The sequence below is a fragment of the Ostrinia nubilalis genome, chromosome 6 (genome assembly GCF_963855985.1).
Source record: "Ostrinia nubilalis chromosome 6, ilOstNubi1.1, whole genome shotgun sequence".
In the NCBI taxonomy this organism is placed as follows: Eukaryota; Metazoa; Arthropoda; class Insecta; order Lepidoptera; family Crambidae; genus Ostrinia; species Ostrinia nubilalis.
Genome location: NC_087093.1, coordinates 693,042 through 708,727, shown reverse-complemented (window position 1 = coordinate 708,727; position 15,686 = coordinate 693,042). Strand labels below are relative to the sequence as shown.

The 15,686-nt window shown below is 42.9% G+C and overlaps 1 protein-coding gene and 1 long non-coding RNA gene across 2 annotated transcripts; both read right to left on the bottom strand.

The window, feature by feature from the left end:
- Positions 1-845: 845 nt before the first annotated feature.
- On the bottom strand, positions 846-14,368 carry LOC135072367 (ankyrin-1). Its single transcript, XM_063966265.1, has 17 exons — positions 14,090-14,368; positions 13,241-13,454; positions 12,611-12,807; positions 10,838-10,936; positions 10,197-10,341; positions 9,541-9,698; positions 7,949-9,079; positions 6,776-6,931; positions 5,969-6,505; positions 5,566-5,772; positions 5,374-5,479; positions 4,786-4,995; positions 4,554-4,637; positions 3,419-3,630; positions 2,286-2,414; positions 1,154-1,289; positions 846-1,069 (listed from the first exon to the last, which is right to left on the bottom strand). The coding sequence occupies exons 1-17, from the start codon at positions 14,366-14,368 to the stop codon at positions 846-848; spliced, it is 4,224 nt and encodes a 1,407-aa protein (XP_063822335.1).
- On the bottom strand, positions 1,517-2,176 carry LOC135072371 (uncharacterized). Its single transcript, XR_010257417.1, has 2 exons — positions 1,975-2,176; positions 1,517-1,799 (listed from the first exon to the last, which is right to left on the bottom strand). It is a non-coding gene; the product is annotated as an uncharacterized LOC135072371 (long non-coding RNA).
- Positions 14,369-15,686: the final 1,318 nt, after the last annotated feature.

Here is a 15,686-nt window from a genome sequence, read left to right as displayed (position 1 = left end):
TGATTTCTAAGAGTATCGTATTTAGAAAAGCTAGGTAGTAAAAAGCTTTTCAAAAATAAATTCTAAATCTGATTTAATTATGTAAATTAAATTACTTACTTACTAAAATTATGTAGCTTAATTATAAAAAACTAACAAATAATATTTTTTTTTAATTAAAATAATACTTGATACATTGTATACTTACTGCTGAATGCGATACTTTTATGTACATACATATTATTATTATTTAAAACTTACGTATTTACAATATTACTAATACTCAAAACAATACTGACTAGAATGGAGAAGACTAGAAAATATTAATATACGTTAGCAAAACCAATATTTACCCTTAAAATGTATAAATAACTAACTATATTAATATTTAAATAATAATAATAATACCTAAGTAGTTGCAATTTATATTGAAATGTAAATTCCTCTTACGTCACCATACAAAATGCATTACTTACAATTCTTACGATACAAATAATATTTTCTGTGTTTTTATTTAGGCACTTTATCGTCAACTATTATTTAGAATCTTAGATTGCTTAGTGACACTTAACCATCACAAAATATTTAAACTTACTTACCGATAATACCTAATTATTACTCATGACAACATCACTACATCGCCATCGAAGACATCAAATACGTATCGACTATAATCTGGAAGTAGAAACTAACCCGATTTTAGAAGGGAAGCCCTTTACAACTACCACACACTTTACCAAGTCCTCTTTGGTCCCCGATCCCGTGGTGCTGGAACCGGAATCTTCAATATGTGTTAAGTTGGTGACGCTTGGATCAGCATTCAGCTATTGCTTTAAAAATATTTTATCACACGTTTCTCCGTTGTTTCAGGGAGGAGGGATGTTGTTGGGCATGATCTCGGAGACGTCATCGGCCGTGTCCTCGCCGCTCTCTTTGGAGTGGTGCTCCTCGGAGTCGGAGTCCCTCATGAGCGCGCGGTACTTCTTGGCTATGACCTCCCAGTCCACCACATTCTCTATCCGCGTCATGTTGTTGAAGCTCATCTGCGAGCCGAGCGGGCTGAGGTGCACTACGGATAGACGCGTCGAGTCTGCAATTGGTAAGTTCATATTAGCCATGAATTAATTTCAGCATTAGACTCAGACTTTCTATAACTTCGCTATGAAAAACATACCCTTGGGAACCACTTGGCCTCGTTTGACCTTGGACAGCCACTTGGCCCCGGCCTTGGACCTGGCGCTCATCTGGTCCTGCCGCTGGAGGCCGATCATGTGCACAAGGCTTGGCCTCTTTTTCTTGCTTATTCGTTCCTGGGACAAAAACGATCAGTTAACAGTGTTTATTCGCTGGGTGCGAAGTACTAGGTGGGGGGGACATAATCTATCGCAGCGCTCATGGTGGTCAAAAGTAGAAATAATGTTAGCTCTGTCATCAGATGTATCTGTCAATGGCAAAGCGATTCTACATAATACATTTTAATATCATTAATTAATCGCATGAAAAGGGTCCTACTGGGAACTTAAATAAAAGAGTGGACTGTATTTCGATAGGGCTGGTTTAATAGCCGTTTACAATTTGGAAACAACTAGACTATACAACGTGGTAGTACAAAAATGAGTCACAGTAGTTGTTGTGCACAGATGTTTGCCTTATGATGAGAGCGTGAATTATTGAACTCTGCCCTTGTTTTGTTCTTAATTCTTCTACATCTCGGACTTGTCCAGCCAATACCAACAACTTTCCTTTAAATACGGTTTGTGGTTGGAATTTGATATTGTAACTCTCACAAACCCGGTCTTCAAAACGATACTCATTTCGATCTGAAAACGATATTTAATTTATTACTAGCGATACAGAAACATTTAAATATATTTACTGTTATATAATGAAACCGTTAAAGTAGCTTTTTCTTTTTGTTTTACTGTAAAACTACAACTATAAATGAAGTAAACAAACCCTGACACAATCAAAATTAAACACACTTTTTGGACTTACCTCATTTGATTTGAATGACCAAAATGATTTCAAAACCTTTTTTCCACCCAAATCGTGGTATCACAACAATTTATTAGTTGAAAATATTTGTTATTTTTTCATTTCGATATTTTTTCACAAATATACGACCTAAATGTCAATGTGACAGAGCCCACAAAGTTGTGGACGCTAGTTGGCGCTGTAATCGTGCACGGAGCCAATAGGCACATAAATATTAAATCAAAAGAATCTAGAATTCTAGTAAAAAGTATAGGATCGCCTTTAATGTGTAAACCTAAAGTAATTTATTAGTTCGACAAAATATTTCTTACCTTACACCTGGCAATAAGCCACATGAGCCAGGTGGTGACCAAATTGAGTGGGGAGGGAGCCGTGTTGGTCCTGTGCATGTTCCTGATCAGTTTGGACAGACCGTACTTCCACTCGATGTCGGATTGTGCCTGAAAAGTGGGCTCGTTGAATCAACTGCTAAATTGTATTTGTGGAAGACTCTTGGATACAGCTATGATGGTTTTAATTTAGCCAGGCTTATAAATAAGTCGTCTGCCAAATGTCTTTAAATGTTAACGATTCTGAAGGATGTTTTGTATAAGGGCCATAATTAATTGACTTTTGTTGCTAGAAATCATAGCTGTGTGCAAGATTCTTTTGCATGCAGATTTGTTTGCAAACGTGCTTAAATTAAGTAAAATATTTATTTAGAGCTTTAATATAGGTTATTAAAATTCACTTTAAATGAGTTGTTATATTAACAAAGATAAATTAAACCTTAAAAATAAACAATATAGATTTTTAATTAAATGATGGTAATGAAAAATTATAGGATCTATAAGTACCTATTAAGTTCCTATTTACGAGTATAATAGCTACTTACCACCTACAGCTGATTGTGGACATCGGGAATACGAATACCGTTTAAGGATAGGATATTAAGAAAGGTATGAAATAAATTACCTATATAAATTGAGTAAATAAGAAATAAAATGCTCGATCAAGTCGTCATTGTAGAGACTTGTAGGTAATGTATTGTAGAATACATGAACATGAGTGGTAAAATTTAAGAATTTAATTACTTGAAGTTAAATAGTATTTTAATCATTATTAGTTAGTATTGATTAGTAAATTAGTTTATTGGAAGCGGTGTTATCCAGTGCAGTCATCGTAGAAGTAGTCGCGCGTTACCTGGATCCTCTGGTACGTGTCAGACATCATGGCAATGAGCAGGTTGATGAGCACCACCACGGACACCAGCATGTAGATGCCGAACACTATTTTGAACAAGTAATTGGTCCACGCGGGCTGCATGTTGCTGTCGATGCGGTGCGCGCGCGTCTGCTCCGTCGTGGTCTGCCCGAACACCGCGAAGAACAGCAGCTCGAACGACGACAGCGGGTTCATAGTCACTGCGAACAAAACCGCCTAGCTGTACACCTATGTACTGTACCTGGATGCGCTGGTAAGTGTCCGACATCATCGCAATTAGGAGCGTTACTAGCACCACGACAGACATCAGCAAGTACGCGCCGAACACGAACTTGAATATGTTCTGGGTCCACAGGGGCCGCAAGGTTGTCACGTAGTTCAGGTCGGACAATGTGGTCTGGCCGAAAAGGGCGAAGAACAATTTCTCGAAGGCCTCGATCGGTGTCAACGTCGCTAGAAGACAAGACGCAACATGGACCACGTTCTTTGTGAAGCTACGCGGTAGGGGTAGGTTGATACTCGGACACGTCCGCCTGACTCCACGGGGGAGTCAGGGCGACAGTTCGCATGAATCTGCCCCTACCTTTCTAAGAATCTACAAATATCAGCTAACAGTAAATGGCTGGGACAGATTGATACATTTTTTCAAATCTGTGAAGGGAATTCATGTTTTCGCAATTGATCAGTCGAATCCAAGGAATTTGGGTGAGATTGTATCAATCCAGCCCCATCTACATCATCTATCGAGACACCAACAGCGTGAGCGCGGGAGGCGCCACAGGACGACAAACAGCCAACATTCGTAATAGAAACAAAAACCGTAAAGTGGTACCTCAAGACACCTGCGTGACAATCGCGGGACATAAGCAGCCACATGCGCAAATCATATTGCTCCATCGAATGCGGTGAGGTCGGCCACTCATTCCACTAAAACTATTATTGTGACGCGCAATGCATTTTCTGTGACAACATCCATATCTGGAACACATGTCCTTCATAAAGCGGATCGTTGCGAGGCAGAATATGCACTGTGAATTACGGAACATTCTAAACCATCAAATTGAACGCCATCGTTTATGATCGACATGTATGAAAATAAACCATAAATAGTGGCGATGCAGTTGTGTCGGTTGTATAGTACAGAGTCCTATCACATTCCAGGTCTGTGTTTGCGACATTAATCTAAACATGTAGTCAACGATGATAACATTCTCGAGGTGAGGGATAGGAAACATTCAACAAGCCTCAAGCGGATGCATGGGTCATCAAAAATAAAACAAAAAGAAGCACCATCGAGACATAATGCGATCATCGTATGAGTGACATCCATTGTATGCATAATGTAAAACTGTGTCTTCTCTCTAAGGCGGACTTACGTCCTCCCGGGCCCTGTTTCCTCCTGTACGACTCCCCATTGTTACTCCATGGATAGTAACTTTGGCGTTTCGTTCGTAGGCTTTCTAATACAACAAGTATACAGTTAAATGATACGAAAATATGAAGTGTTTCTCTGTATGAAATTTGTATAATGAACACGACATAAAGAATTGACACACAAAACATGAAAATGAAGGTGATGTGATAGTGATATAAAAGAAAAGTCCTCACCGTCGGAAAATATCTTCTTTCTCATCTGTCGTGCATACTTATTGTCTTCCACTTTGAGTATATTCCTAAACGGTTGGTTCAGAGCCACGATGTGCATCGAGAATCCGAACACGAATATCGCTAGCACCGCGAGGAACCTCCCCAAGTCCTTCATGAGATCACCGATGATGATTGCCCACGGTCCGAAGAGATGGTGGAAAGAGAGGAAGTCTAATATTTGAACGCAGGCCAATAGAAAAGATAAAGCGAAACACTGATTTCTACAGTACATTAATGTCGGCCAATATTTAGGCTGGACGGTCATCCAGCCTATGACGTGAGTGGCCACTCCGATCATCCCGAATAACAGGACTGCTATTTTGATCCACCCCAAGCCCGACTTATCACTAGGATTGGTAAGCTCGAAGAGCAGAAGCCCGCTGAGTGATATTAGTAGCATCCACTCATACCACCTGGGAACTAAACTTTCTCTAAATATTGAACTATAGATAGGCGTTATAGCTACGAGAGATAACAGTATCATGAGATATATGTGGGCCGTTAGGTACGACATGAACTTCATAATGGGGATTTTATTAAACTTATGACCTAAGGGAAGAGAGAACACCATCCAGACTGGTGGACAAACTATAAATGCGAAAAAAAGAATCATTATTTTGATGCCCGACCATTTGAGGCTCCCTCTCCAGAGTTCCTGGAAAAAAAGAGTGATGCTGAATATTTGAGCACATCTAGGCACGGGTATGGTCAATGTAGTTTCTGAAGTTACCTATTTTTTACCTGAAGATATCTTTGAACGACTGTGTGGGCAATGACTTCCTTTTGCTCGTTCTCTATGAGAACGTCGAGGAACTCGATGTTTCTGTTGTCCGTGGCGGTGAGGATGTGGCCGGCCGAGTCCGCGCCGGCGGCCAGGGCGAGCAGCTCGGTGGCCATAGCCTCGCATTGTTTCCCCGCTGCGATGAGGTCTTTGGCACGCTCCTTTTCCTATTTAGGAACAATGCTTGTTGAATATTTATGGTTGTTACTTTTAAAGTAATGTTATTGAGATTACGTAAGTGAATATTTGCATTTTGTTTTAACATGGCTATCGCGGAAAATAATACGATTTTTATTTGATTGGTTAGGTTAGCTTTGACGAATCTGATTGCGATGAATATGCCGTCTTTGTTCTCGTTCTTACCTTAGTGGATAGGGTGATGTAGATGTTGGATAACTTCGCAGCGGTGTCGACGGGCGCCGGCGACACCAGCACAAACTCCTCGATTGGTAAATTGTTGTGGTTCTTCGAGCACACCATCAAGTTGTACACGAACCGCTTGTCGTCCATCAAGGACTGAGTGTCGTGCTCTTTGTGGAGCAAGTATTCCAGCACGTCATTGTGGTTCTCCGAAGCCGCAAACCAGATAGGGGCACAGTTTAAATTCGTTTCACTTTTTGGAGAAGCTCCCGATTCACATAAAAGTTTAACCACGTTAAGGTGGCCTGCTTTAGCAGCACAATGTAGAGGTGTCCACCCATTTTTGTCCGTGCAATTTATTTCAGCTCCCTGCCCTAATAACACTTCGACCATCTGGTAGTGGCCGTATGTTGACGCTATGTGGAGACCGGTTTTGCCGTGGCGATCAGTACTTTGTAGTAGCTCTGCTGATCTACTGAGGAGAAGACCCACTATTGACATGTGGCCTCCGAAGCACGCCAAGTGCAGTGGATTGAAGCCCTGAAATTAAATATAAAAATAAACATAAATGGTTTATGATGCCATCCTGAGAAAACATTTTTTTTAAAAGGATTATATTTTTTAACAGTCCCGTCGTACCTACTAAGCTAAATAGGCTTGTGTCACGACACGAGTGAGCTCACCACAATAATCGAGCGGCGGCGGGGACCGAACCCGTGTTCCCCGGATCACGACACGAGTCGGCGAGTCCGACCCCTTCATCGTTCATCTATCGCGGCTTCAAAAAACATCATGAAGTCCAGCACTAACGTTTTCAGTGGAGGCGGCGTCCACTTGCACGCCGGCGGAGTTGAGCAGAAGACGCACGACGTTCTCGTTGCCGTTGTAGGCGGCCAGGTGCAGCGGCGTCAGGCCCGACTCCGCGCCCAGCACCGGCACCAGCGACACGCCCGTGGGCGGCTCGGACTTGACAGTACCGGGCACGTGGGACAACAGCTCTCGTACCGTTTCTGGAGCAATGATGAGTTTCAGACAAACAGTAGTATCTTACTAAAAAGATACAGGAGCTCGAAGTGTTGCGAGTTTAATTCGTCCGATGCCACGTTACTTTTTATATTGAACTGGCTTTTGCCCGCGGCTTCACCCGCGTGAAATTTAGTTTGTCACAGATCTTCATAAATTATAGCCTATATGTTATTATGGGTTATAAACAATAATACTGTAAAGTTTCATCAAAATCCGTTCAGTAGTTTTTGCGTGAAAGAGCAACAAACATCCAGACATCCAAACTTTCGCATTTATAATATTAGCACAGAATAATAATAAGTACTACGTACAGAAGTTTTACTTCGAGAAGGTATTTAAAAAAATGTATGCTCAATGTAATTAACAATATGGTGTAATTTAGCCTGTCTCAAGAGTCAAGCACCATTTTGTTGACAAACGTCAGTGATCGGCACTGCGCCGAAGCTATAGGGCTGACTTCGGTAAAATGATGTGACGTGAGGTGCCAAACTGCGAAAAATGGCGGAGGAAATACATGATTTAGCATGAATTATCATGAATAATATTAACTACCTATTTACCTCTCAGTGTCTTGAGGCAACTTAAAAAAGTACATTCTGTGTTTTTATTATTATTTAGGCAGTTAAATACTGCACAGTATTTAGTACACCATTTTGTTCCATCATACACAAGAATACGCGTGCGTGAGTCAATGTTCGCTCGTATGTGAGGCCTTGTCGAATCGTATCCTGTAGGTGGGCCATCGTGCGTGTTTTGTTTTCGATGTAAACTCGCGGAGATGAACAGGCCTGATATTAGTAGGATTATTGAAAGTACAGATGGTGTATAATAAATTTAAAACATAAGATATTGCACCATACCTGCTTGTCCATAGTAAGCTGCTATGTGAAGCGGAGTTAAACCCAACTTTTTACTGGATATCCTCAGTGTGTTTGTGGAACGCATAACATCTAATACATTGGTATGTCCATGTTCGGCTGCCAAATGGACTGCCGTCAGCCCAGCCTTATTTTCGTCCGTACACGAAGCGCCAGCCCTGACCAACACTTTCACTACGTCCGCGTGACCGCCCTCGGCGGCCAATTGCAAAGGAGTGGAGTCATTTAACTTATTCCGCGCGGAGATCACACCAGTCCGATCGAACTTCATCAGCTCCTCAATCACTTTCACTGAACCCTGAATAGCCGCTATATGCGCACACGTGTTTCCGTCCTTTGTTGTCGCCATCACAAGATTTGGATGCTGCTGTAAAAACAGTTGTACTACTTCAGAAAAATTGTTCTGAGCAGCCGCATGGATCGGCTTTTGACCTAGCTCGTCCGTTGCGTCAATGTTCGCTCCGAGTTCTAGCAAAAGCTTGCACACTTCAATTTGGCCACTGGCTGCTGCTAAATGCAATGGCGTTTGCTTCTTCAAGGTCAGAACATCGATCATTGCGTTGTGGTCCCTAATTAGAAACTTCACTAAATGCGTGTAGCCGTTCATCGCTGCTAAATGCAGTGCTGTCCTTCCGTTTCGCGCTTTAGAATTAATAAATGCTTTGTTAGTTAGTAAGGCGTCGCAAACTTGTAGGTATCCATGCTCTGCCGCTAGATGGAGAGCGGATCTGCCTTCAACATCGAAGACGTCTACCCTGGCGTGGTTTGTCAATAAGGTGCTGACGAGTTCCATATGTCCTCTGTGGCAGGCTATAAGCAGCGGTGTCCAGCCGATGTTGTTCTGTTTATTGAGGGCTCTCCCGACGTCCGCCGAAGAGATGTGAGCGATCATCTCGCTCATGACGTCGTTGTTGCCTGCGACGGCGCAGACGTGAAACGCGGTTTCCAGGTTGTGCTTCGTTACGAGCGTTACATCAGCTCCGTTTTCTATGAGGCACTTGACAACTTCGCGATCTGCTGAGGCCGTTTTGACTTCTTCTTTTGTGATTTTGCAGCCGTAGTGCAAGGCGCTGGCGCCGTCTTCGTCGACGGCGTCGATGTAGGACGTGGCGACGCTGTCACCCTTGTGATCTTTGACGAATTCTATGAGATGCCGCACGACGTCGGGCTTACAGCTCCGGCATGCCATTTGTAGTGGAGTTTCGCCAGTCTGAAATATTGAACAGATTAAACAAACACAACAACTGTTTAACATCTCGTCATCCATGGATATCGCTTCCGATATTATAGTATCATAAGTGTAGGTATAGGTCAGAGGTGGCCAACTTGATTAAACATAAGATCTACTGTTTACTACATACTTCTTGAAATCTTACATGAAACAGCATAGTTTAGTACACAATCATGTAGTATTTTTTGCCTTGTCACGATCGACTGGATTAATAGTCACGATCGATTGGTTGGCCACCCCTGGTATAGGTTATCAAAATTCTATTTCCTAGTTGTTGTGGTTGAAGGTTACGGGACTTATCCCACGACTGCAACTCCTGTATAGCCAGGATCTGCTTGACTTGCCTCCAATGAAACCCAGCCATCGAAGGTTGAGTAGTCCCGTGACGTAGTGGGTGAAGGTTACACTAAAAAGTGTTCCACATGAACCAATGAGCAAACCTTGGTCTTCTTGAGCGGGTCGCCGCCGTCCTCGAGCAGCAGCAGCAGCGTGGCCAGGTTGCCGAACTTGGCGGCCACGTGCACCGGCGTCATGCCGTCTTCCGTCGCCTTGTTGGGGCCCGCGCCCGACTTCAGCAGCATTAGCGCGCATTTGTCACCTGCAATTTTTTTAAAGAATATTAGCCCCGTTAACCCCTCTTACTTAGTTAACACTTAACCAGGCTTTGGTTCAATAAAGCACGCGTCAATTTGAACTCTATGCTGTGAAGATACCGTCTTTATTTTTTAGCCTGGTTATGCGTGAAATAAGACGTCGAACGGCGGTGGGGTTCGCTGGTTCGGAGTTCGAACCGGTTTGAACTCCGAACCAGCGTTGTTTGGGTATCGCAGCCTCAAAGCTGTATTTTATAGGTGATGAGGTCCACATTCGTTCGTTTCAGCCAAATGGTCCACATTAGGAAAAGTAAATTCAGCATTAGACCCGATCCAATAAAACACTCTTTGCTCTGCAAAATCAAAAATAGTTGTTTGTTTTAAACACTTCTTCGATTCAGGAATTGATATCATTTTGCTGCTGCTTTTCCTAGTCACTAGGATGGTGACAAACTTTGAGCTTAATAATGAGCAAGCACCGTCTGGTTTAGTTAGTATAGTACCGTCTGGTATCCTGGCAGCGATGTGTAGCGGCGTCTCGCGCTGCTTGCCTCCTCTAATGTGCACGTCAGCCCCGTACCCTAGCAGGGTCTCCACCACGGCCGGCTTGCACGACTCTACCGCTATGTGCAGCGCCGTGTAGTTGTCCTGGAAACAACACTCGAATTCAGCCGAATTCCACATGAAAAGCATAACCTTCCTTCTAACGCAATAGGGTAATAAGCATGTCCGGATTTTATTAGGACAATAGCGTGACTTGGTTTAAATTGACACTGGCTGGCGTCAATAAGCTCACGCAAGCCTAAGGGGCGAAGGTTGTGATTTGTTAATATTTTCTTCAGAGATGTACTTCCATCGTACATAATCTCAAAAATAAAACAAACGATGCAAATCTATTAACATAATTCATATGGAAAAGGTTTCGTGGTTCGAGGTTTATGTCGAGGTCGAGTAGACAATCTTGATGTTATCTTTAATTACTGATGCCTTTCCTATACCACCCTCTTTAAGCATTAGAATCAAAAGTGTTTATCGCGTAATAAATAAAGAGGGGAAATAAATATCCACTTTCACACAATAAAAAATAATATCCAGTTGGTTGACTTTTAGTTCTATCGAATGGTAAATCGTTATGGCGTCTTACGTTGGTGGTGACGTCGACGCTTTCCCCCTTCTGCAGGAGAGTGTTGATGATGCCCACGTGACCGTACCGCGCTGCTGTATGGATACTCCTCGCTCCATCCTGAAAAAAATATGTGACGTATTCAATTTATATTCACAAAACAAATGATTACAAATAACAAAAGATTTTCCAAATACTTTTCATTGCGTTTTCACGCCTGAACAGTTCTTTTTGATGACCAATTTTGGTACAGAGCTTTTATTTGATCAAAGATATAGGTAGAGATAGATAGGACCCTAGTGAAGGCATTTATTTTATCTTTTGTTTCTATCAAAACTTGAAGGGGGTGAAACAGCGTTTGAAAGGGGAATCCTAATAATGTGGTGATAGAAGTGTTTCGAAATGATTCAAAAGCAAGTCTAGGAATAAAAAGTCACCATGAAAGATATGAGAGTGGACATGAATGCTTTTCTAAAACAGATAAACTACTACTAGAAAAATGCATATTTAATTTAACACAAAGAAATATTCTAGATTAGCGCTGTTAGGCGCAGTTACTTAAATAAATGTAGGCAGTTATGTCAAGGAGTGTTGAATTTTGGCATTGCTTTTTAACCTTTGCAATTCTTAACTGCCCAACTTATTTGCTTTAAACACAAAGCTTTTCACGATGGCATGAAAAAGGTGCAAAAAATCTTTTGTGTTTGTATAATGGGGTGGGTTTTAAAAAGAAGCGAAAAGTTTAATTTATTCGCAACGTTTCGTACCATTCCGATAAGCATTCGGATTTATGTCCGTCTGCTGCCCGCGCGGCAATGTTGCGCCTCAGTGAAATAAATATACTTTATTGTAAGTTAAGCGCAAGGCCTACTGCCGCATACAGTTAAAAAATCCTTACCTTTAATATAAAATGCAGACAAGTATAAACTCTGTTGTAGTTTGTATGTTTAAATTAGGTCAATTTGTAAAATAGAGTCCTAACATTTTAATTTAGTCATTATTAATATCAGAAATCTATCCCTACACCAGTCTGCCTTCACATAATTACTTTAGTTAAGTTATTAGTAGCTAGGTAATGTTCTAATTCTAAACTGTGCAATTGAACTGTAACGAACTCAAAATTGGTGGCTATTTTTAGAAAGATTGAGACTAATGATTGGCGTGTTTTATAAGTCAATAAAACCACATTGATATAAGTCGTAAAACAAAACGAATCAGGAACATTAATACAACAATTTATATAGGGCAGCATTTATCATAATTTATTCGGAACGTTTCCCAACGGCAATGTGGTAAAATAATTCGAAGTAATAACTTTACATTAGGTTGTCATAAAAACATGATTTCATTTCCCCGTTTCAAGGTCTCGGGAGCTCGCCCTTTGCGGCAGAAGGACGAAGTAGCCCGCGTCTACACATGTAGGAAATCTGCTCATGTAACCTTGACACCCTTGCTTTGGTCCGAATTTAGCCCTACGCGTGACTCCACTCGTGTGCTCGCGGAAATAAGGCCTCATTTTGGCAGAATATGTTACGTTTGCGTTAATCTAATTTTGAGGTTAGTAACAAAGTAACGAGGAATCAATTTTTCGATGACGTCGTGAAAGTTTCGACATCAAGTATGTAGTTAGGTAATGCGTTATGCGCGACTGAGCCCTCTTCGATATAAGCCCAGAGTCTAGGCCATGGTTGCGTTGTGTCCAATGCTTTGTGCTTTTGGTATGACGTAGTTGGCAGGATATTTCATTCTGCCCTTATACCGTTTGGCCAAAGTGAAGTTTGGATGTATCTCTACCTTGTTTGGCATGTGGAGGTAGACGCCCTTCTTGAAGAGCATCATGGCGCAGTCGGCGTGGCCGTTGAGCGAGGCGATGTGCATGAGCGTGCTGCCGTCCTTGGTGCGCTCGAAGATGGACGCCTTGAACTTGTCGGCCAGCAGCTCGATGACCGCCGCGTGGCCGTTCTCTGCTGCCAAGTGCATCGGGGTTCGGTCTGCAGAGAGTTGATAGAAGAAAGTTAGTTGATTATAAGCTCAGTCGATTGCTTTTAATTTAATCAGGCCTACCACATGGAGGACCAACGATCTGTGATGGTTGCGCTGCAAGCATTTTAGTGCAGGACCGATCGTAGTGGAAATCCTTGGGAGAGGAAATTCTCCGGCAGTAGACGTCCTTTGGCTGAAATACACATACCTACATAGGAAAGAAGTATAAATCTATATAAATAAAAATGAATTGATGTTCGTTAGTCTGATTAAAACTCGAGAACGGCTGGGCCGATTGAGCTGATTTTGGTTTTGAAAATGTTTGGGTCTAAACGGTGAGCAAATACGCACGCGATATTGTTTTTCTGTGACAGACAAAATTCCACGCGGGCGAAGCCGCGGGCGGAAAGCTAGTTAGAAATAAAAAGAAACAGTTCGTACCTTCATTGTCAGCTATCGCCGCGTTCGCGCGCACGCCATAGAAGTACTTGACGAGCGGCTCGTCTCCCTCCGCGGCGGCGATGTGCAGCGCCGTCTGGCCGGCGCCGTTGACGGCGTCCACCGCGGCTCCGTAGTCTACCAGGATACGCGCCATGTCCACGTCACGGCGCCTCGCTGCCAGGTGCAGGGCCGTGTCTCCGGCCGGAGTCGACGCCTGACAAGACAACACGCGTTATCTCACCAGCGTGAGGCTAGCTACCAAACTAGCACTCCAAAGTTAAGAAAAAGAGAGAAATGATGGAAATCAATTGGCAAAGTGCAATAAATCGTGCAAACATGACGCAAACGGTACAAAATTCTACTCACAAAGTAGCAATGCATCCCACATTGCTAAAATATAAATAAAATGGAAAGTATGAGTTTGCTAGCCGTAGACAAACATGCAAAAGTCTTGCAATTCTATTTGATAATAAAGATAATAAATGAATAAAACTTACATTTATTTATACTTAAATCAGTCGCATGACATACTAATGTAGGTACAAATACTTTTGCAAAGATGATCAACGAATAGTTAGCTGGATTATGATTTCTTTTATGGAATCAACAATTCGACCATTTTGGTCGCAATAATGTTTTAGTTCATTATATCTTACTACATTTTAAAATGTAAATAAACACTTTATTACAATATAATATTAAATTAATCATTTCAGTGGTTATAAAAAGATGATTCAAGCTTGATAGAATCGCACGATACAGCATGAGTGTCTTGAGTGTCAAAATATTTAGATTTAGAGCGTTAATAGAATGGTAGAGGTTCAGTGGCGAGCACTGTGTCGCGGTTACCTTGAGCTGCTCGGCGGTCTGCGCGCTGAGGAGCTCGCGCACCATGCTCTGGTTGCCCGCTTCCACCGCCAGCAGCAGCGGGATCTTCCCCCTCTGCAACACCATGTCGCGAATTAGCCTTTTCCATTCCTTCTGTTTCGCCCGCTCCTTGTTGAGCTCGAGGAAGCTGAGCTCGAGCTTCTGCAGGTCCTTGGACTGTCCGCTGGCGGGCGGGCTGCGGACGCCCGAGCGGAAGCTCAGGTTGGCGCTGCGAGGCGCGTCCCGCCCGCTGTCAGACATCGCCGGTCCTCAGCCCCGCAGCGCGCTCCATGCGATGCAGTCTGCACGGGACTCACGCTAGCTGCGGCGCGCCCGGCACGATAGCTTCCGAACTGTGACACCACAGACGCCCGCCGACTTATGTGCATCGCAATTTACGTTTGCCATTCGACAGAATGCAAAATCGATGCCATAACGTGCTTCACACCGAATTTAATTCGTTTAAATTTGAAAGAATTTCAGTCTGCAAATTCGAAAGCAACGCCTTCAACGGAATACGTACTTGGTCCTCCATTGGAGTCACTTAAACACAAAGACAAAGACGGACATTGCAAAACTGCCTAGCTCTACTCGTGACGAAGGAGCGACTGAGACTTATTGTATTAAAATTACTAATTTTGAATTTGAGCGCTGACGTTATAACTAATATTCCGCCAGTGATTTGCATTGTAAATTCGCGTTGTGACGTTTACTTCGCGGGTAAAGCTCGGCGGATAATTAGCCAGTTTCTATTCGCTGGGGTGGTCGCCTGGTGGAGGAATGTCGGGAGCTTTCGCCGGCAGGCTGGCGTGTGGGCTTCACCTAAGTGTGGGAATTCATTGTTGTCTGCGACTTACGGCAGTGCGTGAAATTGCGTCATATACCTAATGAGTGGGCTATTGTAAAGTTGGGACAGTTCGCGAGTGTGATTTTCGAGCGTGGTGTCGGGGGTGGGGTTTGTTTACAGGTGGCGCGGCGTTTTCGGGGGTGTTCCTGATGGCGGGTGGCGGTGCCAGGGACGCGGCCTGCACGCGATCGCAGCTCACGCTGCATCTCTGTCTATTCACGTCCACCTACCTGCTATATTCCAGTATCGCTGTCATAAAGTTCAAAATTTAATGGTTCACGCGACGATCGAATGCCTCCGTTGCGCGGTCGATTTTACAATTCTAAACAGGATACGTTTTCAGGTTATTGCATGCGTAAGAATTGAAAACATCGTCCAAATTGGTACTCAACCTTTACCTTTAGGAATGTAGATACTCATCAATGAGTAGCGTCAACGATGCGAGTTACAGACATAGTCGCATTACTACAACGACCAAGAGAGACCAAGCACGACCCGACAGAATCATAGTTTTCAGCATTGGATTAAGTGTCCAGGTTCCTTCAGTAAAGTGATTATGTAGATTTGTCTCTATGAGCTGCGTTTCAAAGGAAACTGGCGTCTATGTCGTTAATCTCCTCTTAACTACTCTATCACTAAAGTCTTAAGCCACGTTACCCCGTCGACACACATCATCATCACCTCAACATTAAGACGTCTACTGCTGAACATAGGCCTCCCCCAATCCTTTCC

Excerpts from the sequence above, each read along its gene's own strand:
- LOC135072367 (XM_063966265.1), bottom strand. The coding sequence starts at position 14,368 with ATGTCTGACAGCGGGCGGGACGCGCCTCGCAGCGCCAACCTGAGCTTC. Across the intron at positions 6,506-6,775 it reads ACGCCGCCTCCACTGAAAAC|GGCTTCAATCCACTGCACTT; the intron begins GTTAGTGCTGGA and ends ATTTAATTTCAG. Across the intron at positions 1,070-1,153 it reads AGGCCAAGTGGTTCCCAAGG|ACTCGACGCGTCTATCCGTA; the intron begins GTATGTTTTTCA and ends TACCAATTGCAG.